This window comes from Penicillium brevicompactum (assembly GCF_028827555.1).
Source record: "Penicillium brevicompactum strain IBT 35665 chromosome Unknown utg000004l_segment0_segment0, whole genome shotgun sequence".
In the NCBI taxonomy this organism is placed as follows: Eukaryota; Fungi; Ascomycota; class Eurotiomycetes; order Eurotiales; family Aspergillaceae; genus Penicillium; species Penicillium brevicompactum.
In genome coordinates this window covers 325697-350393 of record NW_026623207.1, presented here as the reverse complement: position 1 = coordinate 350393, position 24697 = coordinate 325697, and the positions used below count along the sequence as shown (strand labels likewise).

The window sequence follows — 24697 nt, the reverse complement described above, 5'->3', positions numbered from 1 at the left end:
ACAGGGCATCAATTGGCTATAAAACTATATTCGAACCTAAGCCCCTGGTCAACCCCATATGGAAGGAAGTCTGGACATTCTCAGCAAGAACGGATCCCAGCCTGTCTCAACCCCTCCACCTGTCCTGTTGAGGTGGGGTCATTTTTTCCTTAGGGACTCCACAAAGCTATCCATCATATAGGTCTTGATGAGATTGATAGGCGACCAGAGGAAAACCAAGGTCGTGAGATCTAGACACCTCTTTTGTAGATTGCCCCCAATGATACAACGTAGAATCCAATACCATCAGGCTGCATTTCGCAGTTTGTCAACTAGAACAGGATGCCATCCTGCAGATTTCCAGACACTTTGATCGACCGACCAGTTAGAGATATTCTGTCAGGCATGGCGGGAAGCGGTAACGCGAACCATTCGTCTCGCTTCATAACTTCCGGACAAGCTTTGTACTTCAGTAGCAGCTGCACCATTTCCCTGTTGTTCAACAGGGCCCACACCAGGGCTGTCTCGCCGCTGAAACCAGGCTCGTTCGGGAGTGCGCCGTATTGGAGAAGAAGTTCAGCCACTGATGTGTTGCGGTGGATGACGGCCCACATCAGAGGCGCTTGACTGCACTGTGTTGTTTGACCAATACTGGCGCCATGGCATAGCAGGAGCTGCACCATCTCCACAGCCCTTCTCATGACAGCCCAGACGAGCGGTGAGCGCTCCGCCTCTTTCCTTGCTGATGGATTGATCTTTGCATGGTAAGAGAAAAGAAAATTGACCATTGCGAGATCATTCAATACGACAGCCCAGACAAGGGGTCGGTCGCCCTGGATATCGGGTTGCTCCACGTTGCAACCTTCCCCCAGCAATACTGCAGCCAGATCGAGGTATCCATTGATGATAGCCTGAATCAGAGGGGTGAACCCGTGGCGAGCGACTTGATTTGGATCTGCCCCTCGTGTCAATAGCATCCGCGCTGACTTGATATCTCGTCACTTGGTGGCCCAGAACAGAACATTTTCAGCGAGCGCATTGCGAGCAATGACATCTGCTCCTGTATCCAGCAGCAGTTGGAATATGGCCTCTTTCTGGTATTGAGCTGCCAGAATCAGCGGGGTATCGTTTTGTCTATTCTCCGGAACATCCAGCAACGCTTTGTGGTGGGGATCACTTCCAGGAGCCGAACGAATTGCCATACCCTTTAGGCAAGCCGGCCGACCCTGTTCCACGTATCTAATCATCATCATATAACGCAATATATGGTGTTTACCCTACTTTATCTACGACCTGATGGAGATTCTCCCACTCTGTTTTTTAAATCAAATGGCGCTCATCGCAGATTAAAAAAGACGACATATCACTCGATAATTGCAGCCGCACTTCGATGGAACCAGAGGGACTATGGAAGTCACAGGGTGTGCCAAGGACCGAGTTCGAGGAATCCCGAAGGTCAGAGTTCGGTGACACTTTATTGAGCACGAAGATAATTCAGTTCCTGTGTTCATTTATGCGTAAGCCATTCATCCAGATGACCCGTCGCAATGACCCGATGGCTATTTTAGTTGAGCTAGGGAGCTGAGTACTGAGGAGATGGGACGAACCCAGGGATAAAGAAGTATGTGAAATACGTCAGTGATTGGTTGACTCGCGCAGCACCTTGGATCCATTTCAAGAATAGTTCCAATCAATTCCAGCACTGTTACAATAATACAAGTGTTGAACAAGGGCTCGAAAAGGAATTTGCGAGTCAGTGATGAATATCCTCGATCCACTCTCGATGAAAATTTTCTACGAATATTACAGAAGGATCATGTCATAAAGGTATGGCTTGGCAATTCGATCGGATCTGTAGCACTCAAATGGATTAGACGCACGTTTCTCATCAAGACTTTGCTACGGATTCCAAATTGGTCTGTGTTTGGGAAAGCCGTTAGACTGAACTGTTGGTCATGCTTTTGGGTGCTTCTTTTACGGCCTCTTTTCGGCTTCTATTTTAAGCCTTCCCTGATATTTTATTTTGGACCGCCAATGTCAATTTATAGTCTCAACCTTGAAGGTCGTGTTGGCACAAGCATATAAATACGAAGTTCTCTTGCAAAGCCTACCTATTTGCGCTGTATCCTGTGAATTCAATTTCTGTGCTGTCATGAGTAGAAGTAAACTCCGACTATTCCGGCGCAAGTCCCTCTTACGTAGGATTCGCCGTCGTAGGGTGAGACCAACCACCCGCCGTCCCAAATTGTTACAGCCTTCAAATAATGGTTAGTGGCATCCGTCTTATATGATCAATTTTGTCGTCGCTTCTATGGAAGTGTTAAGTGGTAGAGTAAATAGCCGGCTATGGATTGATCCGGTGAAAGTCGTTTTAGAAAAGGAGTACTTTGACCTCAAACTCTCACCACAACGACCGATTGAGAACATGCTTTCACCCAGTAGAGGAAGCCAGCGCGATTCACCCACGAAAGACGCAGAAACGATCCTCAAACCCTGAGATGTCTAAACTGGTGTATCGCCCTTGCTATCTATTGAAGACCGCAGTACAAGGGCACCCGAGCTTGCTGCTTCGGTCTCATAATTGATGCAATTATCATGCCATCAGCTCCTGTCTTGTTATTGACTATGTGACTGCCCCTAGTTGAGAAAATGAAATTCCTTCCCTCTTTTCGCACTGGGCTTCCCAGATCCTCTCCCATCCCCTGCCCGGCTGTGGCATCTCTTGCTTCTGCAGTAGAATTCGAAAACAGTTTACCCCTTAGGCAAACACTCTTTGTTTCCCAGGCCGTAATTAAAACATAACTTAGCCCAATCTGATCAAGTCGTAAACAATCCTAGCCTATGGGTGGATAATAATTTACCGTCCACCCGGAAAAACACTAATCCTGTTTCGGCCACGACCCGACAGGCAAAAGGTGTTTGCCTAAGGGGTAAACTGTTTTCGAATTCTACTGTAAGCGGCTGGATGGACCCGTGCACCTATACTGCCATCTTCAATAGTAAGGTGTGGATGTCAGACCTCGTGAATAATGCATCAATGCCAGCATCAGGCCGGTTATTGGTCATCAAGCCTTGACCGCTCGGCCTTGCAAGCGCGGACACTTCGCGCATTCCTTCGCTTCTGCCGTTGGTCCTTTCGCACCACCCAGGTTTCCATGATATCCAGCCGATGATCCCTATTGCTAATATAAAACGGGAGCGGCAGCCTCCTTTTGATCGAATTACACGTTGCTCATTTTTCAAGTGGAGACAGGCGAGGTAGACACCAAGGATGTCGCTGGCTGTGAATAAAGGTTCTACCCACGCGATTTTCCAGCTAATGTGACAAAGGTGTGAAATCAGTCCCGGGTGATTTCTCGATTCTCATGCCCCCCACCCCCTCTTCAAATGATGCCCCTTTAATCTTCATGGCTGTGAGTCGCCATGCTCATTACCATTGTGAAGAACATCGTCCATGTCAGCCTGCATGTGTGCTGCCATTATGTCTTTCAGTATAGGTATCGCCGCTGCGTCCGTAGCTATTCTTTGTTTCATATGATCCTGACTGAATGTTATTGACTGAAATGCCTCGTCGAGAACTAACGATACTCACGTATGCCCAATTGGCGAGGTTTTCGAGGAATCCCCGATACAGAATATCAGCCATCTGGGGGGTAAGTCCGGCCGGGACGCTTGTGGTGCCGTATGTCGGAGGAGGATTATCATGGAACATAGAATCGATAGGCAAGAAGCCGCCGAAGACGGTGTCAGGCATGGGAACGTCTTGACCGTGCAGTGGGACATGCTGGGTAGAGCCCCGCGTGGAGTATCGTGGTGATGGTCCTGGTTCTTGGAATTGTGGCTGTGTCACATCATTATTCTCCGGTGACTGTCGGTCTCTTCTTGTCCTTCCAGACGATCCAGCCATTGTGGTATTGAATGTGATGAGAGGGCCACTACGGAGATGTGGTTCAGGCGAGCGTTTTATAGTACTTTTTGAACCCTCCGAGATCCCGTCCCAACATGAACCGCATCACCTGAATGGCTGTAACAGGTGGGAACGAATTGGTCCTCGGGGGCAGTTTGGCGTGTGGGCATGCATTAGCTTCATGGCCGGGGTACTTGATTCAGGCAAAGACATGGATATCGGAATTGGACATCCTGGCATCTCGCTCTTCGGTACTCGTTGGCGTGATCAAAGAAAAGTCGACTTGGGTATATCAGCACCCCCCCCAACTCACTGTGGCAACATGGTTGCCTTGATAAACATGGAAGTGTAAGTTTTCATCCTACCACGAATTTCCTTTGGAGATCAACTGAAGCAACACACATCTGAATCACTTCCAAGTACGAAGCTGGTCAAAATCCGGCAACTTGAGGTCTCGGCCAGATGTCCATATCATTCGCTGCTGGGGGGGGTGTCAAATGTACAGTACTTTTGCCACGGACCTGTTTAGCCGCGCCTAGACGCATCTCTCTGATCGTGAACGGCTGGTGGTGATCTCGTGGGATCCGCAGTTCAGTGGGGTGGGTGGGGTTGACCAGCGACCCATTTTCGTGTCGCCCGTTAGTTCCACCAGCGCTTTTCTTCCTGTCATTGATATGCCGAACGAGAAAAGAGACGACTGGATTGAAGTGGAATCGGATTTACCCCTGACTCGCCGCAGGCGAAGGATCGGCCGTTGGTGGAGCTTGACTAGACTCGAGATTCGCACCAGAGTCCAGCCATGTTGCGCAGTCAACGTGCAGGAGGATTGCTGGGTGGTGGGGAAGCGAGCTTTTCCCCGAGGGTCTGATTGGACAATGGATGTAGTCGGTTAGTGGATACACAACCTTGTTCGCTTGGAAGGGCTACGATCCTCATTCGCAGGCCGGCCTAGTCAGAATGTGGGCCGCAAAAAAGGAGTGCTTGGTATGCGATCTTATCGTTTGTCTGTTCACAACGGGCCAGGCATGAATTACCGTGCTTTAGCGGACTCAGCCGAATGCAATGTCACCATTCCAGACTAGCGGCTTTCCCAGATCCTACAGAAGCGACCTTTCGGCAGGTACTTTCCCATTCATGGAGACATAACGCTGCCCAGCAGTGCAATCGTATTGAACGCAAGTGGCTTACATCATTGTCCCTTTCCGAGATTCAGTCGAGAGGGTTGGTCAAGGATGGACGACGGTAGCAGATAGCGGCTCAACCTACGTACCATCTTCATTTGGGCCACGGTCAGCCTTAGCGCGTTGGTGTAATGCAGGCGGCTTTAATAAGGTACCGACTGTTCGTACTGTAGAGGTTGTATTTCAGGAATTCAGGGGCTAGGTGGCTTGCTAGGTCGTTCCAAGGTTATATCCGGTGCGGGGCTCGCCCCTCACCGTTTTTCGGCCAATCGTTTCGGCTGCGGTGAATGGCTATTCGTTAAGCACAGGGCAGGCACCTGTCATTGGATCCCGGCCTTCGTGTCTCCTGTCCGTTTAATTTCATCTTCATCGATCGAGGTTGCATTGGTGGACGGAGCCCATCGAGAGCTGAGGGTCACTGTGCAATCTTGTAAACGTAATGTCTGGAGATGGAAAGGTCGATCGATGGCTTTCACATAGTACATACATAGCTCAAGTGGCGTGTGTTCTACGGAATAACGTAGCCGGATTTCATTTCATGCAGCCAGCTTTAACCTACTTGCATGAAACGATGGGACCCCCAACCAGCGAGTTTTCCTATCTCCTTGTATCGCCGCATACCAAATATAGCCACAAGTAGCATGGTCTCATCCGTGGGTCTTTGGTGATTCACAAGCGAACGGCTACATACAGATCTGATGCAGGTGTGGATGAGTACGTGCCTACAGTTCCAAGAGATTGCAATAAGAGGGGCAACCTAGCAAATCGATCTAGCGCCATCACAGGGGAAGCATACGCTTGACTTACCAACACCAACCGGCGGAGGGGCCAGCCAGTCGTCTTGGCATTCCGAAGATGAGTTACGTCATGTCAATGGGAAGCCGATCACTTCTACGCCTGGGAACCCAGCATGTGGTGCCTGCCCCTGACACGAGCTTACTAAAAATGATTTCCCACGGCCTTACAGGTTTGGTAGAGCCGTTGTTGGATTGTCGCCGGAGAGATCACGGGTGAAATAATCGACCAGGGGCACATCTGAGAGAACGTTTAGAGTTTCCATCAGAGCATATCATTCCGATTGGCAAACTAAATCTACTGCTTGTCAGCGCCTTTTCAGCTTCCCGCTGGATGATCCCAAGGATTCTACGGAGTCCGCTTGAAGCAATCTGTTGCAACAGAATGCTGAGAAGAGAAGCAGTAGATATCACCCTGCTTTTCGCCTTCCCCCTTTCCCTTTTCCTCCCTCCTGGCGAATGTGGAAATGCCCGTCTTCTGTACTGACGGCTACGTCGAAATGGGAAACCACACCGTGGACACGGCGTGATAAACCCTCAATGGGCTCTTTCTTTTCTCACTCGCCACTGGCCGTTCGACACTCGCAGTAACAGCTTTCCTGTCATTGTGAAGCAAACCGATGAAAAAGACAGAGTTTGTTGCTTTATAACTGCGTCTAGGCTCCCCGTTGGGACTTTTCTGTCTTGTGGAGCAGTCTTAAATTGACTGTCCAACAAAATCTGACCCTCTTTGTCCCGAGAATGAGCCGCTCGGCGGTACCCTTGCGAGGAGCGCACACAATCGTCATTCTCGTCCTTTAATGGAGGTATAACCGAAGTTGGCGCCGTCCCTGTGCCGAGTTCCGGCCCAGTTCTCTGAGGGGTTGCGAGAATTAGACTGTACCAGACCCGATACATACAAGAGAAATAAGTTGTTTAAATGTCAAGACAGGGTAATGCAACCTGAGAAGTCAAGAATACACAAAACGGACTCGTTTGGAAGCCGCCCGAGAATACCTGAGGGCGGGACCTGGCAGATTCCGAATCGACCCGTGGTGGACTCAAGACTTGCTGAGTAATGATTGGCTCGTGGCCCGTGGATCAGGCTCCCGCGTACTCCGTAGCTTGAGTTAGAGATCCCAATTAGTGTCCTTCACGGAGTAATTAGTCGTTATTTATGGAGCCACTGTGGGACTACATAATTTGTTAATTTATGAACTATCGTTCCGCCACCGTTCAAACAACATCAAATATATAGACTTTAGGCTAAGGTGACTCATAATATATACAATGATCAACCTTGGAAGCATTCGAAACTGGTCCTTGGCTATACCTAGGTACGCAACTTGTCAGGATTCCGTGATTGTTATGGTGTATAGTCTAGAATGATACTATCAAATCTCCTCAAGACTCAAGTGCTCAAATTGGAAAGACACGCTGACAAGGAGGCATCTGCCTTTTCAGGTGGGGTAGTATCCCTTACTGTAATTCACAACGTGATCTGGCAGACTTAGATATGACTTCCCAAGTCTTGCAGCAGAAGGTTCAAGAGTCTACATTTGATGTGCACTTTGAGTATCAGTATCCCGGCTTCGCTGTTGGAAGGGGCAAATACATACGACGTCGCAGAAGAACATCAAGAGTAGAATCTTCGTGATCCATCAACAACCTAGAGATAGACCGGCTCTCAGCTTTCGCAAAACGCAGGAGAGGTATTTGTACACAGCCTTGGAGAAGATCCAAAAGATCCGGGCACTTGGAGAATCACTGGCTTGAGCTAGTAAGGGATCTCACCAGTGTACGTAGTCTCACGCGGCAAGATGAGCTCCATACACGGGGCATTCCTGGATCGCGCTAGACGGCTATTGTTTACGGAATACGGAGAGAGCTGACTAGCCCACTAATCCAAGGCCTGGACGCAGCGCAACGGAAACAGAAGACAGACTAAGTACGGTGCGCATATGGGGTCGATCACGTGATGACCTTACGCGTCAGTAGACCTCGCCAAACGCGGGTTTGGGTTGGGTTTTCAATTTCCTTACCCGCCCATGGGCAACCCACCGCGGGTTTTGGCCTTGATGAACCCGCCCATGGGTTCTTGGCGGGTACCCGCGGGTTGCCCAAAATACCCAAAAACATGCATAAATCGTGGATAACCCTGATTAGTCATCTAGTGTAATTTTGGTCATTTATTTCTGTCACGCTTTTGAGTGGATATTACATTGAAACAATGAACGCCATCGACCTGGAAATATATATTCTCTACATGTAGAACACTGCTCCCATCGCCCTGCTTTACACAACTGAAGGGATTACAGGCCACATTGATGATTTTATGTAAATTTATCAATTGAGAATCTTTCGAGTGAGCTCAAAAATATCATCTTTAGTTCGATCATTTAAAATCAGTGATTTGGACCTTCTCAGTGTCCTCCCAAAGTCGTATTCATCTCCGGGCGGGTTGGGTTGGGTTGGGTTGGGTTTTGGGTACCCGCGGCTTTTACGCAACTCAGGAATAGATAGATCCAAACGCACGACGCGACTGAAACAAAATCCACAATCAAGTACTCAAGATGAAAAAAATCTCCCCTTCTTCCAATATCAGTGGCCTTTTACTTCAGTATGGCGTCTTCTTCCTCATCATCGCGATCAATACATCGGCCTTTCAGTCCACTGCTCTCTATTGAGCCGTCATCTGACGGCTTCTTGGATTCTGAAATTCAATCCTCCGTAAGAAAATGGTCCCTTCCACTAGCCTCTGAGTGTTGCGGCGTTATCTACATGTATACTAAGATGGACCGCAGCCTTTGACAGGACCCCGCAAAACCTACGACATAACTACTCGAAGACCTCCAGCGACACTCCGACGTGTGGGACCTCAGCACAGAAAGAAATGGATTGCGTACGAGTCGCATCTAGAGACAGAGTTTCTTGAATGGTGGAAGGAAACAGAGTACGGCCAAAAGCTGAATGGAGAAGGCCAATCCCAGATCAAATGGTCCACCGGATCGCGTCACGCTGATGTGTGGAAACACTTTGACCAGGTTGCTGATATTGATTCTGGGCGTCCTCGAGTCATCTGCCAGGCTTGTCTCACTGTGCTTGATCATCCACAGTATAAAGGGAATGGGACAAGCGCCATGAGTAGACACAAAAAGTCTAACACTTGTCGTAAAGGGAAGAAAAAGGGATTTAATCAGTCATTGATTTCGGATTCTTTGCAGAACCATTCCATGAGAGACTCACCCAGTGTCCACAGAGTGACAACATTTCAAATCGAGGAGCAGATATTGAAGACAATTACGTGTCTTCGTTTGCCTTTCCAGACGGTGGAGAACCCGGTGTTTCAGAGGCTACTCAGCCTTTTATATTCTGGTCCCAAAGAATTGGAACTCCCGTCAGCGAAGACCCTGCGAAGACGGCTCCGGGATGCAGTCAATTGCCAGCAAGAGTTACAGTTACAAGATCTGCCTGAAGATGCCAAGGTTTCCCTCGCTTTAGATTGTTGGACCAGTCCATTTCAGCAGGCATTCATGGCAATCACGGTTTATTTCATCGACAAAGATTGGAACTATAGGGAAATGCTCCTCGGCTTTGAGCCGTTGCACGGTCCTCATACAGGAAACAACCTTAGTGATGTTTTGCACCGGTTACTGGAGGAACGAAAACTTCTCGATCGTATTTTTAGCGTTACTACAGATAACGCTACCAACAACGACACCATGATACGCGCCTTGCAAGAGAGACTGCTCTCTATTGGAGCTATTAGCTCCAGGGAATCAATAGTCCGGGTTCCCTGCATGGCTCATGTGATCCAGCTTTGCCTGAAACAGCTACTGGGACATATCAGGGCAGCACCTAAGAATAAAGAAGTCAGAGCCTTTTGGTCCGACACCCAAGCGCACGGGTTGAAGGATTCGATCAATTATGGAGACGTGGCTCATACACTGACAAAGGTGAGCCAAGATATTCACCTTTTCAATATACTCAGAGCACTGACAGCATTAGATTCGATCCTTTGCGATCTTTGTCAACGCAAGCCCACAACGGCGTGATGCTTTTTTATGCCTCCAATCAGGTGGTACTCGGCTTTTTCCGTTACATGACGTTCAGACACGCTGGAATTCAACTTTTTTGATGCTTCGCCGAGCACGCCGGCTGAGAAATGTAATCGACAAATACTGCTGCGATCATGAATACTCGCAGCTCAAGGTTACCGACGTTGAATGGAGGCAAATTGACTACCTCGTTCATTTGACCAAACCGTTTTTTCAGTTCACCATGGCTCTGATGAAGACCAGAGACGTCACAATCCATAGTGTGTTCCTTGTGTATAGGAAACTACTGGAGCATATCGAACGGTCGAATCGAAGATTGAAGAGAAAGACAACACCCTGGAAGAAAGACATGTATGGCGCGTTGCTTGTGGCGAGGCAGAAGCTGAAAGAGTACTACGAAAAAACCTACCGCGACCACGGTTTTCTCTATGGCACTGGAACATTACTTGCCCCTCAGTATAAACTGAGTGCTTTTGATGATCGAGAGTACTCAACTTGCCATGAAGATACGTCAAAAAGGTACTGTGAATATTTGAGAGCATCTTTCACACAGTATCAGCAGCAGAACCCCGAGTTGCTATTCCGTACAGTCCAGCGATCTTCCAATTCGCATAGCACAGAGCTTGATCGGCTACTCGAGCCACCTGGTGCATCGATTTTCCATGAAGGAGTAGAGTATGACGAAGTGGACCAGTATCTTCGCGAAGGCACGAGCAATCAGTACAACACACTGGAACAACTGACTGACCTTGAATAGCCAATGTCCCTGTGTCGCCGCGACTTTATTGGAAAGAACACGAGCGCGAATTCCCAGTGCTGTCTCGGCTCGCACGAGACTTGCTTTCGGTCCCTGCCACCGGCGCGGGTGTAGAAAGGCTCTTCAATAGCGCACGAGACATTTGTCATTATCGCCGAGGGTCTCTTCACGAAGGGACCATTCAAGACTTGATGATGTACATGTGCTCAGAAAAGCTCACACTAGAGGGACAGCAATTGATTCGTCTGGAGAAACCGTTGGAGAGCGAGAGCCAAGAGGCACTTGAAGAGGATGAAGCGTTGAAGGCAATCGAAGAGGATGCAGAGCCGATCAGCGACAATGAGGAGATTGAAGAGAGCGAGAATCTCGAGGGTAACTCTGAGCCAGAGGAGACATACCAAGTGGAGTGTACGGTGGTAGAGACCGGCCGGAGCTCTATACACAGACATATTCACGAACCTGAACAAGAAGAAGAGAGTATGGAGGAAGACGTGGTTGATTACGACGAAGCAGATTTACTTCCGCCTCCAATCATGCAATTGAGTGATAGAAGCCAGAAGAGATCTTCTGGTCGGGTAACAATGCCCTCCAGCAGACTGCGAGGTTACGAGGTATACTAGTCTTTATAATTAGCCAATTTGATTTTTTCAAGCCCTTCATGTTCCTTTCCAAATATTCACAGCCAGAAGCTAGTAGTTACGCCATCGAAACAATTAGATAATCGAAAATTACTGCATAACTTAGTGTAAAATGATCAGTCAGCTTTGTTTGCTTTTTTGGGTAATCGCGGGTACCCATTTGGGTCTTGGGTTGGGTTTCCCGGATGACAACCCGCCCACGGGTTTGCTGACTAAGACCCAACCCGGCCCATGGGCTGGGTTTTCGCGGGCGGGTTTGGGCGGTGGGCGGGTTTTGGCGAGGCCTACGCGTCAGTCGAACGCTCCGACCTCACCCAACAATCACGGAGTTCTTTTCTCGTCATGTCGGAGTCGCGTAGCGAGCAAGCGTGCGTGGTAGTTCGGATCACGATTGATTTCGGTTTGCTCCAATATCAAAGCTTTCCTCTCCGAGAATCCCGACTCTGATTCGGTCGACTACTCCCTGGAGTTCCCGTCGAGCGGAGACGACAGAACAAGACCACCGAAATCGATATTACCATCGTCTTCTCTGCAAACGGTCATGACTGCGTCTTCGGTTCCGATGGCGGGTCTTTGTCGGGCGGTCATGTGATCATGGATTGGAAAGTCGGTGCGATGGGCTTGGAACCGTATGCCAGCCGGCTAGCCACCGCCTGTGAGGAGCTCCGACAGTCCGCGCCACAGGTCGGAGAGATCAATCCGGCGACAATCTACCGTAGACTCCTCTCGCACATCGTGGACACGGTCCAGGGACAGCTGTACCGAAGACACGGTCGCAGATTCGATGGGATAGAATGCTACCTCACATACCCGGTCAGCTGCAGTGAGTCGCTGAAACTTCTTCTTTACCAAGCGGCTACCGCGGTCGATTTGAATGTCCTGGGAGGCGTGTCGGAGCCATTGGCAGCTGCCTACTACATCAAATCCAAGACAAGCCTCAAGTTCCAATCCGGCGCCAAATTGATCATTGATCTTGGTAGTGCCACCGTCGTATGACATCTTGGCTCATTCCTTCGAGTCACGAGACTGACCCTCTTTACAGGATGTTTCAGTTGTGTATGAGGACAGCATGGGCTGCATCATGCAGGCTTGCGCAAGTGACGGTCTGCGTCCCCGGCCGATTTCGAATCCGGATGCCTTGCCAACGAGGAGGCGCGTTCGTGGCTTCAGAACCAATACCATGGTTGAACGGAACTCGGCCACGATATCCAGTGGGCCCTGTACACATCGTTATCTTTTAACCGATGCAAACGCTCCTTCAATGGTAGATCTGACCATGTGATATGTTATGGAGATGGCAAGGCTGCCACTATATCATCGTAAGTCTTTCGCCGCTTTGGGCAAAAGTGAAAGGCTTCTTGCCACAGACGGGGCGCCTGAGCGAAAGCTAATGAACATGCTTCTCTCAGTGATACCATGGAATCCTTTTTCGAGCCTCTGATATCTAGGAGTGTGGGACTAGCTGAAGACATGTGCAACCGGACAAGGCTTGCTGGGCACCCTGTCAATACAATAGTGGTCTGCGGTGATGTTACGGGAAATTACTGGTTTTTCCAGGACTTCGAGCAGCGACAGCTCTCTCAGACCGGCATCGCCATATGCATCCAGGTACCAGAGTAGGTCCACGATCATCACTTCATGGTGGAAAGCAGCTGACACGTGTGATCACTGCTTTTAGGCCTGAGATCATTGCACATGGAGCACTTGCGTACTCTCGCAGTCCTATTGTTGAAGACCATGCCATCGCGCAGCGCCTTGATCTGAGCTACATCGGAGACTACACCAAAAGCGGGAGGCGCCTGAAGCGTCGAGATTGGCGCACGGGTATAGGGTGGTTCCTCTCTGAGGTGGGTCGGGACTTTGTTCGCCGAGAGCTGGCAGATTAATGGTACGCTGACTTGTAGTTCACAGGGTCAACTAGCCACGGGCCTGCCTCGCCTACTAACATTTACTAAGGATATTGAACCGGGCACGGATGACGAAGCCGATCACTTGATCGAGACGAATGTGTACACCACCTACGCGGATTCGAGAGAACTCGGCCAACACATCCGGGAAAACGACCTTGTTGACTGGGACTGTGGGATCACATACCCGGTCACGGACTCGATCCTCTCCACTTTGTCACACCTGGGCACAATTTCCGGGATCCTTCCACATGAAAAACTGTTTCCCCTCCGGGCTGAAATGTACGGATCAGAATTCGAGCTCCAGCTTACCCTCGAGGCCTATAACAACCTGTTGGAGACTCAGTTTGCTGTCAAGCTTCCGAGCGGGATTCTATGTCCATTAAAGGACGTGCGTTACTTTCCTTTACAATTGGCACCCAGATCTGAACTTCTGAATCGGGGTGCTCTTTCCGATCAAATCCCGGCCAACGGAACTGCCAGAGATGAACCGCGGTCAATCCATGAGCAGCAGAATCTTACTTTATCTGGTTCTTCTCTCTGGGTGTCCCCGAGAAGCCGTGGTCCATCCACACTGGCACGAAATGAACATGCTGCGCGTGGTATAAGCGCATCGGGTGCGTCTCATTTCAACTCAACTACTTCTGAAAGGACCATTATCCCATTTTCAGAACACAATATCACCCAAGCCAAGACTGCAACAAGCTTCGTCCGGGTTAGGACTGCGACGAGCTTTGTCCGGCTTGAGACCTCAGCAAGTTCCACCCATGTGGAGACTGCGACAAGCTTTACCAACATCTCAGTCAACAACCCCCCCAAATAAGGTTAACAATGACCTGCTAAACAGGCAACCTGAACCCGGCTATCGCCGCCTTGCACACCAGCAGGCCACCGTAAGTCAAGTATCCTGAGAGGCTTTTGTGAACCAAGATGGGTGCTGTGCCGCCGTGCTTGATTACTCTTGACATCGTCTACAAAGGAGGCGCATCGGGGTTAGCGTAGCTACAAAGACTGCTCCATGTATAGCCCAAACTCGAGAGTGATAGACACTATGAGGATATTTGATAGCACTGCCGGGGCTAGTCTAGATTACTTCCTTTCTAAATGAAATGATATTGGCAGCTGCCTCGAGGAGGACAAAATCGGCTAGTTGACGTGATCATCACCAAACCCCTCCATAGACAAAGTGGCATCACGTTAAGAAGCAAATTTCTGGCTGTTGCCATCAATGCCATCGCCCCGCCCGAGGAAATCGACCTGAAGGGCGGGAGATGTTGCAAATTAAGTTCACGTCAAAATGGCTCATTGGCGTATTTCTTTCCTCCCCTGCGATTGCTGCCCGGTCATGGTGTTGTGATATGGAGCTGGTGCAGATCAGGAACCAAGCCGCGCTGTCGGAATTAGATCCGAAGTATCTATACAGACAATGGAAATCAACTTGGCTCCTTATTGTATATTTAGCCTCATCCTTTCCTTTAGAAGAGTTGAACACAATTTATACCTCTGAACAACGACACACTCCATCCAGTATATTCTGTTGAAACAGACTAGCAGGCTAGAATAATGCAGCATGAAAGCGCCATCCTGATCTACTGAACGGAAAGGAATAGGTGAGAATCAAATAATTGAGTTGATCTAATCTAGGTAGAACCCGGGAAAAGAACTTTTCAAATACATGCTTGGGACCCGGTTTACTATGACGTAGGCATAGTTAGGCAGCGGCAAACCCGTGGTCTTGGGTCATAGTCAAAACCACAACCGCAAGAAACCGCACTAGCATAGCTCTCGCCTCATTTACCGATTTTAGCCTATCAGGTGATGATTCTACAGTTTTTCAAATTCTTTAACCTAATTTGAAGATACGCCTCTTCTCGTAAAACACCACAGCGCCATATATTTTATTGCTCATGCCATCGATTTATAAGAAATATTGACATATATAGTCTCTTGTTGCTTTACCAGTAAGCGATGGTTTTCTGGAATTTGCGAATATATATAGATAGTATAGGGGAGAGTAAAATATACCTTGTACGCGAAGTATAAAATATTTCGCAGTTTGACGAAATCAAGTTAAAATAGATCTGATTCGTACTGAACAACACGGAACTTTCATTTGTATCTTAACTTATATGAATTCATTTACTCGGAAGGTTCAGAGAAAATCTGGGTTCGATTGCATATCGTCGGGGACAGTTGAAGCCAGACACAATGGAAGGCCTAATGCTTCATCTCTTCCCATCCAAGTTTGACCTTGAACAAACCGAACTAGAGATGATCAAAGGTTATTTGGCAGTCGGAGGGGTTGCAATGCTTGATCAGACAAGGAAGTTCCGCCGCTCAATGAAGTCGAACCGATCAGTGACACAAGGGCATCATTGGGACAACTCGGCGAATCGTACGAGGGAGGAGGGAAAGGGCATGAACGTGAGACTGATGGGGTGGTCGGAACGCATGTAGGAGGCGGGGAAACGGGTTGCACAAGAGTAGGCCGGCAACTTGATGGGGAAAGTTAAGTTGGTGGGGAGAAAGAACCCCGGAAGTAGGTGAACGCCACGCCTGGATTGGTTTCCAGACGAAGACATATCAAGTAAGAATGTCTTTACATATTTCCGTTATATCCATACGTATAGCAGACAATCACGTCAAGAACATAAAGTAGGCAATAGCTAGTTGCAAATGGTCCTGAAGATTTTGATGGGTAGAAGCTATGAATTTTCAGACACAAGAGTATAGGTAATAAGAAGCGGTCTGTCTGGACACGTCAGAGTCATTTAACCAACCAGATGAAGATCTTCTAGAAGTGCGTAGCAAAACCATGCACGTAATGAGCATGAGGATATAACGAATGAATATGAAGCACAAGACACGGATACCAGGGTTGGAGAGTGAGTTGTTAGGGTTTCAGTAAAAAAAGCCAATGGATAAGGATAAAAACCGCCAACGCTCAACCGAACTGAACATTGCTCGAACAGCAATCAGAAGAGGGCGTGGAATGAGAAGAAATGAGAAAGTAGCGAATCAGAGGGGAGCAGTGGAACGAAATAGCGAATTAGAAGCCATAACTTGGCTAACAACAGCCAAAAAAAAAAAAAAAGTTTTGGAGACAGGGGTATTCCCGCAGGCGGAGAATCCCTTTCTCTCACTTCGTGCGTTTCAGGGCAAGCACAAAAATAGCTTCTGTATCAGAATTGCTTGGCTCTTCGGGCTTCTAGAGCGTTGACCCAGCATGTCATGAAGTAGAAAGTGTACGTGACTTGGTATACTCGCAGTCCCTGTGAGCTAGGGGGTCATATAAAGCTGCGAGCCTTAGCAAAAGGTGACGATGCCTGGGCTGACAGCACACGCCAGCTTCATTATGACAGCAATAAGCTGCAGGATCGTATTGCCTGTTCGTCTCCTCGAAAGGGCTTCGAAGTGATGATGTGAGAACTTGCTTTTTAGCGGGCGGGATCGGGCTGATTATCACGTCCTGCGCCTAAGTCTATTTTTTTTTCTTCTCTGGCTGGGCCAATCCAGTTTTCTGAAGGGTTTCAATCATACCAAGCCAACATTATGCTTAATGGGGGTTTCCGCCAATTCAAGTCTTTCTCTATATCTCTTTAAAGACAAACCACATTCCTAGTATAGTCGACATCCTGATCCCCGATCTTGGTAGTATCCTAGTACGGTTAAATTTGTAACGATGGCCTAAAAATAAACTACCTTTAGGTCCTGCATGCTAAATGGACCGTGACATCTTACAAACAAGCCAAACAGAAAGTCATCGCTGTAACGTTATAATTGCGGAAGAGATTGTAGTGATAATCAGCGTAGTTTCCTGGCGTCGACGAGGAGGCCAAACTGCCAGATGAGCTTAGCGTACCATGCACTACTACCATGCACTACCTGTGTTTAAGTAAACATCTTGATCACGCTGGTCTAGATGAGCCACCACGGATCGTGCGGGAAGAATTCAGCACGATATGATGTGGGGGTGCTCCCGGCAGGAATATGGCCAATGACGGCTGACTGTTCCAATAATCCGCCAATGATATTGCGGAGCTTTCCCCAATGGTGGGTCTTCTAGCTGGGTTCTTTGTTTGTTATGGATGAATTCCCGTTAGCAAACAAAGAAAATTGCAAGCAAGGATGTAAAAGGAAAACAAACAGAGCCTGAAAGGAGCCCCTGAGTCTCAAATTTCGATGTTCTCCCAGAGCCCACTTCCAAATCTAAATCTCTCTATCCACGAAGTGCCTTCACCAATCCAATCCTACAATGTCCAATAATCAATGTCGGCGCCAGCTTCTGCCTAGAGATAAAGAAGTCGGCAATCAGTATCTGAGAGTGGGCGCGCCGACGAAACAGCGACGCAATGTTTCTCTGGCCTGTACCGAGTGCCAGAAAAAGCGATCTAAGGTTAGAACTATCGTCCCTCCTCTTGAGGCCGGAACTGACTCAGCGAAGTGCTCTGGTACGACTCCTTGTGCCACGTGTATGACTGAAAATCGCAAGTGCTTGTATGATCCAAACCGTGATCGGAGACGCAAGACTCATACCGCCGAGCTGCTCAACTTTCGTGTTGCTTTTTGCCAAGTGGTTGCTAAGCTACGCTCTGGGACGCCGGAGGAAATATACTCGTTGATTCAGGATATTCAAAATATGCCAACCGACCAAGAAGTCGTCGATCATCTTGTTCAGGGCCATGGACCATTCAGCAATGTGTGATGCTCTTGGATCTGGGCTTTCTCATGTTTTAGATATCAAAGCCATTTCACATTCGAAATGAACAATCGTCCAGGTACCATTCCATGCAGGTAATTGCTTTTGGTTCTATCGTCTCAAGCAATATATATGTGCTGTAATCAACCTGTCATTATACATGCTACAGGTATCAAATAACCACATTGCAGTAAACCCATTGTTGGATGGTTGAAATTCAGTGTCTACCAGTTCTCCAATATTCTATACAGTACATTTCAGAGCAGTGCGACCAGCTATCATTTTCGACTGGTTCATTAGGCCCAGTACCGCTAATCTGTGAGAGATCATACCACTTGATCGTAACTTTTGAAGACAATTCGGTATTCAAAGTCAGACTAAACCGAAATAGATGTCTAGTGGGTTTCGGAACAGGGTCCAAGACAATATCTCCGTATGCAAGCGGTGAAACTGATTTCGATCCTCGCTGTACTGGTAAGGTTATTAATCAGTTCTCTAAAGATGCTGGCTGAGTAAAAAGCTGAGACTAGTCGTTTCGTTGGGTCATATGACTATGTTGCAGGATTGAATTACCTGGACTCGGCGTATGGTCTTCCCTTTCACAATCAGGGCAGTGACCCGAAGGTAGCTGTCTTTCAAACCAGCGGCTTTGCTTATCACTCGCTATGTACCAGCGTCAGAGGCGCATGCTCTGCTATGCAGCCTTCTTCAGTGTAGCCACACCGGGTGTTCCACGGAGCTTCATACATATACCTTGCGCCCATTTACCGAGCAATCACCGCGGCTGTCCCGATAGAGCAATCCGATAAGCGAAGCAACCCTACGGTCTGAAACACACAAAAATAATCTATTTGTTCGAAAAAGGACAGGCAGAAGGAAGGAAGTTGAATGGATGGTTTCAGAGCTCGATTTAGATCCTCCGCAGTTTAAAGTAAGCATACGTTTTGGAACCTTGCATGCATCAGGAATTGGGCGTCAATAGAGGATTGCGGGACATCTGGCCGCAGAAGAACTTTGCCGTCGACTGCATCATAGTTTGAAGACAACTACGAGATCACTTTGTATCTTTCTTATCGTAAAATACATGCATAATTGTCTTGAAACGGCCTAAATTGCGGCCAGTAACGAACGGTCTACACGTATAGCCCAACGAGTCTTTTGTTAGAGACATGCATTCATACTCCCCGGTTATTTCTTGACGTCCGTCTCAGATGATACTATCTCAATATAGCTAGTACGGTGTGTGTTGACATGTGTTCGGATCTCTCATGACACGTCTGACCCTAAAACAGCTCTTGCATCGTGGCAAAAGGGCCATTTTAGCTATCTAGGCGGCAAAGGAATCAAATTCTGGTAATCTTTTGTTGCGGTGGCTACGATTACAATGATAAAAAACCGAGCTCCACTAAGCGACAATAGTAGGCGGCTACCGGGTTTGGAAAGTTTCAAGCCGTGATGCTTAGCTGACTAGCAAAACACACACAGAACCACTCAGATCAATAATTTGTTTTGAACAATTTGAATCTTTAGTATACAACAGCACTTCTTCGTACATGAACAGAGACAAGGTGTGCTGAGGGGGTTTATGGGAGCTCAAAGCAGACCGTTAAAATTCCGTGAATGGCTTCAGCTCGCATGAAGACATTGAAAAGCACAACCAGACACCGGAAACTTAGTATATCGAGAAGATTTCGAAATGATGCGTCTCGATAGTAAGCCCCAAAAAAGGCTCACCTTCGTCTTGACTCTCTCAATCACTCTCTCTTGTCCGCTTTCTTTTGATCACTTTGTACCGGGGCCCGGACTGAGAAATACTATTACGCAGAGGTGAAGGAAGCGAAGGGCTGTGGCTCATCTCCCGGGTCGGTTGTATAGAACTGGGCTGACCGCGAAGGGAAAAATCGTGACGGTAGGTGCGCTAGGAATTTGCTTTCGATAGCAATGAAGAAAGACTGCCCATCGCCTAAGTAGTGCATTGCTTCTCCAAATTTCGGATCATCAAGGAGCCTTTTCACGGGTCAATTGAGAAGACAAGAAAGTTGGTGCTTCACTTACTGGCTCAAACTCTAGATGAGATCGGATGTGTGTAACCTAGATCCTTGCCTTGTGTCATTCCTTGGCTGACTATCTCGTTGCATATCATCTCTGGCAATGTTATTGCCTGGTGCGTCTGGTTTCTTCGAGCCTTCTAGGATGGTGCCAGGAGAGCGGATGTTTGTAGGGATAGACGGTAAATTTTGGCAAACTGAGCTTCCAACTTCCACCGAGGCAGCCACACCAGAAGCGCCTCGACTTGAGACAGGAGATTGAGCACCGTCGAAATCCAGACCACTTTCCTGGTGCCTGGCGTGGTGCTGACCTTCAAAGAGTTGAGAAATGGAACTGCGATGATTTTGGAGATGTTGCTCAACGAGCGAAACCTTTTCCACAACTATTCATCGATATTACTTTTCTTTTACGTTTTGACAGTGAGCACATGAGAAATTCCAAGAAATTCCACCTTCATCCATCATTTTCCGACTATCAGTAAGCTCGTGTAGGACCATCTCAGTTGCATGGAGTTCTTTTCTGCGATCATCTTGATCTGGCCAAGGAGAGAGAAACCGCCAGGGCCTACCAGGGCAAAGGAGTTCAAGGTCGTCCTCCGATAGTTCCACAATGGACTCTCCGACCGTCAGGTGATGCTCCAATTCAGTGGTAAAGCCGTCAATGGAGGAATCGATAAGTTTGAGAGGGTTCAGACGCTGATCAAGACGCTGAGTGATGAAGTCATTTAGCATATCATAAACATTTTGACGAATCGCGTCGTGGGCCATGTCGTTGGCACGCGCCGTGACCGTCATCTCAAAACTGAGAGATTTCAGAGACCTCTGAACCACAGATCAGTACAGTGGTAGTAGTAGTAGTAGTAGGATTCATTTACACTGACCCCTCGCAAAGCGATATGCAGTATACGACAACTATATCTCCGAGTATGTACTTCTAGAATGATCCACTTTCTGACATGAACTTAGAGCCTCGTCACGGCCTACCCTGGCCCATTGCCGCTCCCGTTGTTAGGCTGCCCTTGTGGCGCACGACTGCGAAACCGCTGTGACGCCTCGGCGAAGTCCAATACGGCCTGAACCGTCTTCGCCCTCGAGACGGTGTCTGGCTTACCTCTCTCACCTTCCTTTGAGCCTCCCAGCAGACTCGACACGCTGTTGAACGCGTCCCTAACACTTCTTCTTAATTCTATCCGCAAGTCTCGTAGTTTGGGACATTCCAACAACACGTGACTGACCGTCTCCTGCGCGCCGCACTCGCATCGATCATCGTCCCGGAAGCCAAATCTCTTGGCGTATGTGGATAACCAGTTGTGGCCCGTGCGCAGCTGAGTGAGCAGGTATGTTCGGTTCCTGGGCAGGTTCCCGTACAGTTTTCTGGTGTGCCTCGCTGGTAGCGCGCTGTCCACCTTCCGTAGATGCGCTCCTTTGATGCTTGAGTTCCACTCCTGCTCCCACTGAGCGTGAATCTTGCCGCGGAGAAAGGCGTTCTCTCTCGTCAGCAGCGGCCGGAAAGGATGGGTTTTGCCCGGTTGCGCCGCTTCTTTGGCGAGTCGATCCGCGGCATCGTTCCCGGCGATTTCACAATGGCCCGGCACCCACTGGAGACGGAGGGAAATATGCCCTGCTTGAACCTCGGTGGCTGCTTGGAGGATTGCATGAATGATGCGTTGCCCTGATCTATTTCTCACGTTCTGGATTGCCTGCAAAGCGGATCTGCTGTCACAAAGGATTGTTGCTGTTACGTGCGTATGATTTCCAACGCCCGCGCGTTGGTGAGCCAACTTGAATACCATGCTGATCGCATAGAAGATGCCTATGAGTTCCGCCACGTGGACTGACCACCGTTCCATCGACCCCACCTGCACCTGTTGGGACTCCGCCACCTCGTCATTGTCGATCAAGGCGACGATGGCGGCCCCTAGATGGCCCTCACGCCCAGAGGCGTCTGAGTAGACGACGATGCCTGACGTGTTCTTTGCGGACACCGCCCTTTCTCTCGCTGTCTCTCGGTCGGGTTCAAGCTCAATCTCTGTAAAGGCATCCGGACGCCACGGGGGCAACGGGTGTGGGTTAATCGTTTCCAGCTCATTGAGCCTGTCAACGTCCATGGTCTTCAGCGCTTCTGCTAACGGGAAGCGAGAATATGATCCGACATTGTTTCTACGGTTCTGGGCTCTAAACAAAGCACTCCAAATGGGATGGTCGCGGGGTAGAGTGTGCAGTCTCGCAATCGTGCGCTGCGCTCGGTGGCGAAGGCGAAGGTGTGTGGGAAGTATATAGGCTTCAACCTCGAGGGTCGCGGTTGCTACCGTCCTGAACGCCGACAGGATTCTGATCAGCACGTTTCTCTGAACTGTGTTCAAGTGTCGGATGTGAACTTTGTCCCTAAGCGGGTCATGCCAGACCGTCGATGCGTAGTCCACTATAGGCGCGACACATGCCTGGTAGAGTTGTCGCATCTGCTCTGGGCGCAAGTGTCGGAGTCCACTCAAGGCGATTGCCGTTTTGGTGGCGCGCTTGATAGCCTGCTGGACATGCTCTTTCCAGCGAAGTCCCTGGTCGAACACCACCCCCAGCAATTTGGCTGTTGGTGACGGTTTGACGTCGGCTCCATCGAAGCTGATCTGTCCTTCTAAGTGCTGTCCCTTCTTTCTGGTGAGGTGAATGAGCTCGGTCTTTTCCGCCGCGCCCACTCCTCGATACGAGGGATATCCTCGAACTGCATCTTGGCGATGTTTTCCTCGGCCGAGCGGCCCACGTGCCATCGGAAGTAGTCGTCAATAAATGCCGACGCGCCTCCGTTGGAATTGACGGGCTGGTCGACCAGGTCGGCGTTGAAGAATGCAAACAAGATGGGGGAGAGCGGCGAGCCTTGCGCTAAGCCTGCATGTACTAATGGCTCTGTCTCGGTACGGAAGTCGTCAAATCCAATGTTGGCGTGCCGGTCGCTCATGAAGCTTGCAATCCATTTTCTGGCCACCGTTGGGATCTGTCTCTTCTGCAGCGATGCGTTCAGGCTCGCCTTGTTCACTCCGTTGAAGGCGCCTTTGAGGTCAAAGGCGACTAGGGTTACCACCTTGTGTTTGTACCAGGCTTTGTCGATCGCGCTGGATAATACCAGTAGGGCTTGCTCGGTGGTCCTTCCCGGCCGTCCGCCGAACTGGCTGTTCGGTAGCAGGCCGTGTTTCTCCGCCAGATAGGATAACCGTCGGGCCATCACTGCCTCCAGGAGCTTGCCGAGCGTGTTCAGAAGTGAGATCGGGCGGTAGGCACCAGGCAACGAGTAATCTGGCTTGCCTGGTTTCCGTAAGACGATGATTTTTGCGCTCCTCCACTGTCTCGGATGGTGCCCTAGCTCTACACTCGCTGTGAAGATGTTAACAATGAAGCTCTTGAGATGTCTCCAAAGCTTCTTCCAAACCAGCATCGGTAAGGTATCTTCGCCAGGCGCTGTGTTCCCTTTGGCTGCTTTCAGTGATCGTTCGATCTCCAATTCGGTAATCGGATGCCACTGAAGTTCCGTCTCCGTTGCGGTGGGTGGGCTGATTTCGGGTGTATTCATGGCGGGGAAGAACGCATCCATGAATGCCCTCGCTTTGTCTTCGTTTTGCGTGCAATCGTCCGAGCCTACTCGCAGCGCTAGGACACAACCCCATGTCTCTCGGGGCTTCATGTATGTCGCGGCCTTCCAGAGCTTCCCTTCACCAGCTTCGTCTAGGAACTACTTCCAGTGCGAAGACTTAGCTTTCTCGATGGTCCTCGTCCACGCTCGTCGTTTCTGCTGCATAGCTTCGAAGGCAGCCGTGGTGTCAGCGTGCTGTCTTCCCAGCTCGGCGCAGTTTGCCTGCCACCTCCTACGCAGTTGGTTGACTTCGACTTGTTGGGTCTTGAGATCTGGCGTGAACCATCGCTTGGAGTATGGCGAGGGGCGTGTGTCGGGTGTGAACCGGTCGACCGCCTGGGCCGTCGCCGCTGTAAGGGTTTCCACTACCCGGTCGAGTGTTGGCCGGGTCTTGATCTGCCTCCATGGGTTCATCTGTCGGGCTACTTCTTCGCCGATTCTCCCCCAGTCCGCGCGCTCGTACGCCTTCCTGGCTTTTGTGCTTGGCTTGCTCTGGGCTTGTAGACTCCATTCCGAGTAGGTGGCACGGTGGTCTGATCCGTAGTTCTCGTGGTACAAATGGCATTTGACGAGCAGGCCTGGGTTGTCTGTCACTGTCTGGTCGATGGTCGAGTTCTGTCCTGGATTATTTAGAGCCCAGTAAGTCGCCGTTCCCCGAGGGAGGCAACTGGAGAGATTGTAAATTTGGAAGAAGGTGATCAGGTCGCTGGCATCTTCAATAAATCTGGGTGGGATATGATTGCCGCCCCACATTGGATGATGTCGGTTGAAGTCGCCCGTGATAATGATGCTTGTAGAGCGTTGCTCGTTCTGTACCGCGGCTGTGATGGTGTTTGCTATTGCAGTGAGCACCGGCATTGCTGACGCGTCATCGACCGTAAAGAGCGGTACTGGAGGTATGTAGACAGAAAAGAAAAGAGTTTGAGAATCGGTCGTCCAGATCTTGATGGCTACGACATCTGGGTGGTCGCAGGGAATTTGACGGTGTGAGGAGGTGAAGATCCGTCTGTTCACGTAGATGAGGCTGCGAAACCGAACTGCGTCGGTCTGTGTGGTGGGTCGATATAGTCGCCAGGCGCTGTGGTTGACATGTGTGCGGTAGGTTGTGATCGATGGCTCCTGGATCAG

The 24697-nt window shown here is 49.3% G+C and overlaps 7 protein-coding genes across 7 annotated transcripts; 3 read left to right on the top strand and 4 right to left on the bottom strand.

Annotated features, from left to right (window-relative positions):
• Positions 1-311: 311 nt before the first annotated feature.
• Positions 312-956, bottom strand: N7506_005653 (ankyrin repeat domain-containing protein; the record flags this gene model as incomplete). The annotated part of the gene is made up of 1 exon (XM_056954946.1): positions 312-956. The coding sequence occupies one exon, from the start codon at positions 954-956 to the stop codon at positions 312-314; it is 645 nt and encodes a 214-aa protein (XP_056811923.1).
• A 21-nt stretch (positions 957-977) lies between these two features.
• On the bottom strand, positions 978-1226 carry N7506_005652 (uncharacterized protein; the record flags this gene model as incomplete). The annotated part of the gene is made up of 1 exon (XM_056954945.1): positions 978-1226. One exon carries the CDS (start codon positions 1224-1226, stop codon positions 978-980), a length of 249 nt encoding a protein of 82 aa, XP_056811922.1.
• A 2158-nt stretch (positions 1227-3384) lies between these two features.
• Positions 3385-3886, bottom strand: N7506_005651 (uncharacterized protein; the record flags this gene model as incomplete). The annotated part of the gene is made up of 2 exons (XM_056954944.1): positions 3385-3519; positions 3572-3886. The coding sequence occupies 2 exons, from the start codon at positions 3884-3886 to the stop codon at positions 3385-3387; spliced, it is 450 nt and encodes a 149-aa protein (XP_056811921.1).
• A 7749-nt stretch (positions 3887-11635) lies between these two features.
• N7506_005650 (Hsp70 family protein) lies at positions 11636-14023 on the top strand (the record flags this gene model as incomplete). The annotated part of the gene is made up of 7 exons (XM_056954943.1): positions 11636-11693; positions 11763-12283; positions 12336-12449; positions 12506-12612; positions 12703-12909; positions 12972-13140; positions 13205-14023. 7 exons carry the CDS (start codon positions 11636-11638, stop codon positions 14021-14023), a joined length of 1995 nt encoding a protein of 664 aa, XP_056811920.1.
• Positions 14024-15408: 1385 nt separating this feature from the next.
• N7506_005649 (uncharacterized protein) lies at positions 15409-15657 on the top strand (the record flags this gene model as incomplete). Its single annotated transcript, XM_056954942.1, has 1 exon — positions 15409-15657. One exon carries the CDS (start codon positions 15409-15411, stop codon positions 15655-15657), a length of 249 nt encoding a protein of 82 aa, XP_056811919.1.
• A 1798-nt stretch (positions 15658-17455) lies between these two features.
• Positions 17456-17905, top strand: N7506_005648 (uncharacterized protein; the record flags this gene model as incomplete). The annotated part of the gene is made up of 1 exon (XM_056954941.1): positions 17456-17905. The coding sequence occupies one exon, from the start codon at positions 17456-17458 to the stop codon at positions 17903-17905; it is 450 nt and encodes a 149-aa protein (XP_056811918.1).
• A 2060-nt stretch (positions 17906-19965) lies between these two features.
• Positions 19966-20742, bottom strand: N7506_005647 (uncharacterized protein; the record flags this gene model as incomplete). Its single annotated transcript, XM_056954940.1, has 2 exons — positions 19966-20330; positions 20517-20742. 2 exons carry the CDS (start codon positions 20740-20742, stop codon positions 19966-19968), a joined length of 591 nt encoding a protein of 196 aa, XP_056811917.1.
• Between the last annotated feature and the right edge of the window lie 3955 nt (positions 20743-24697).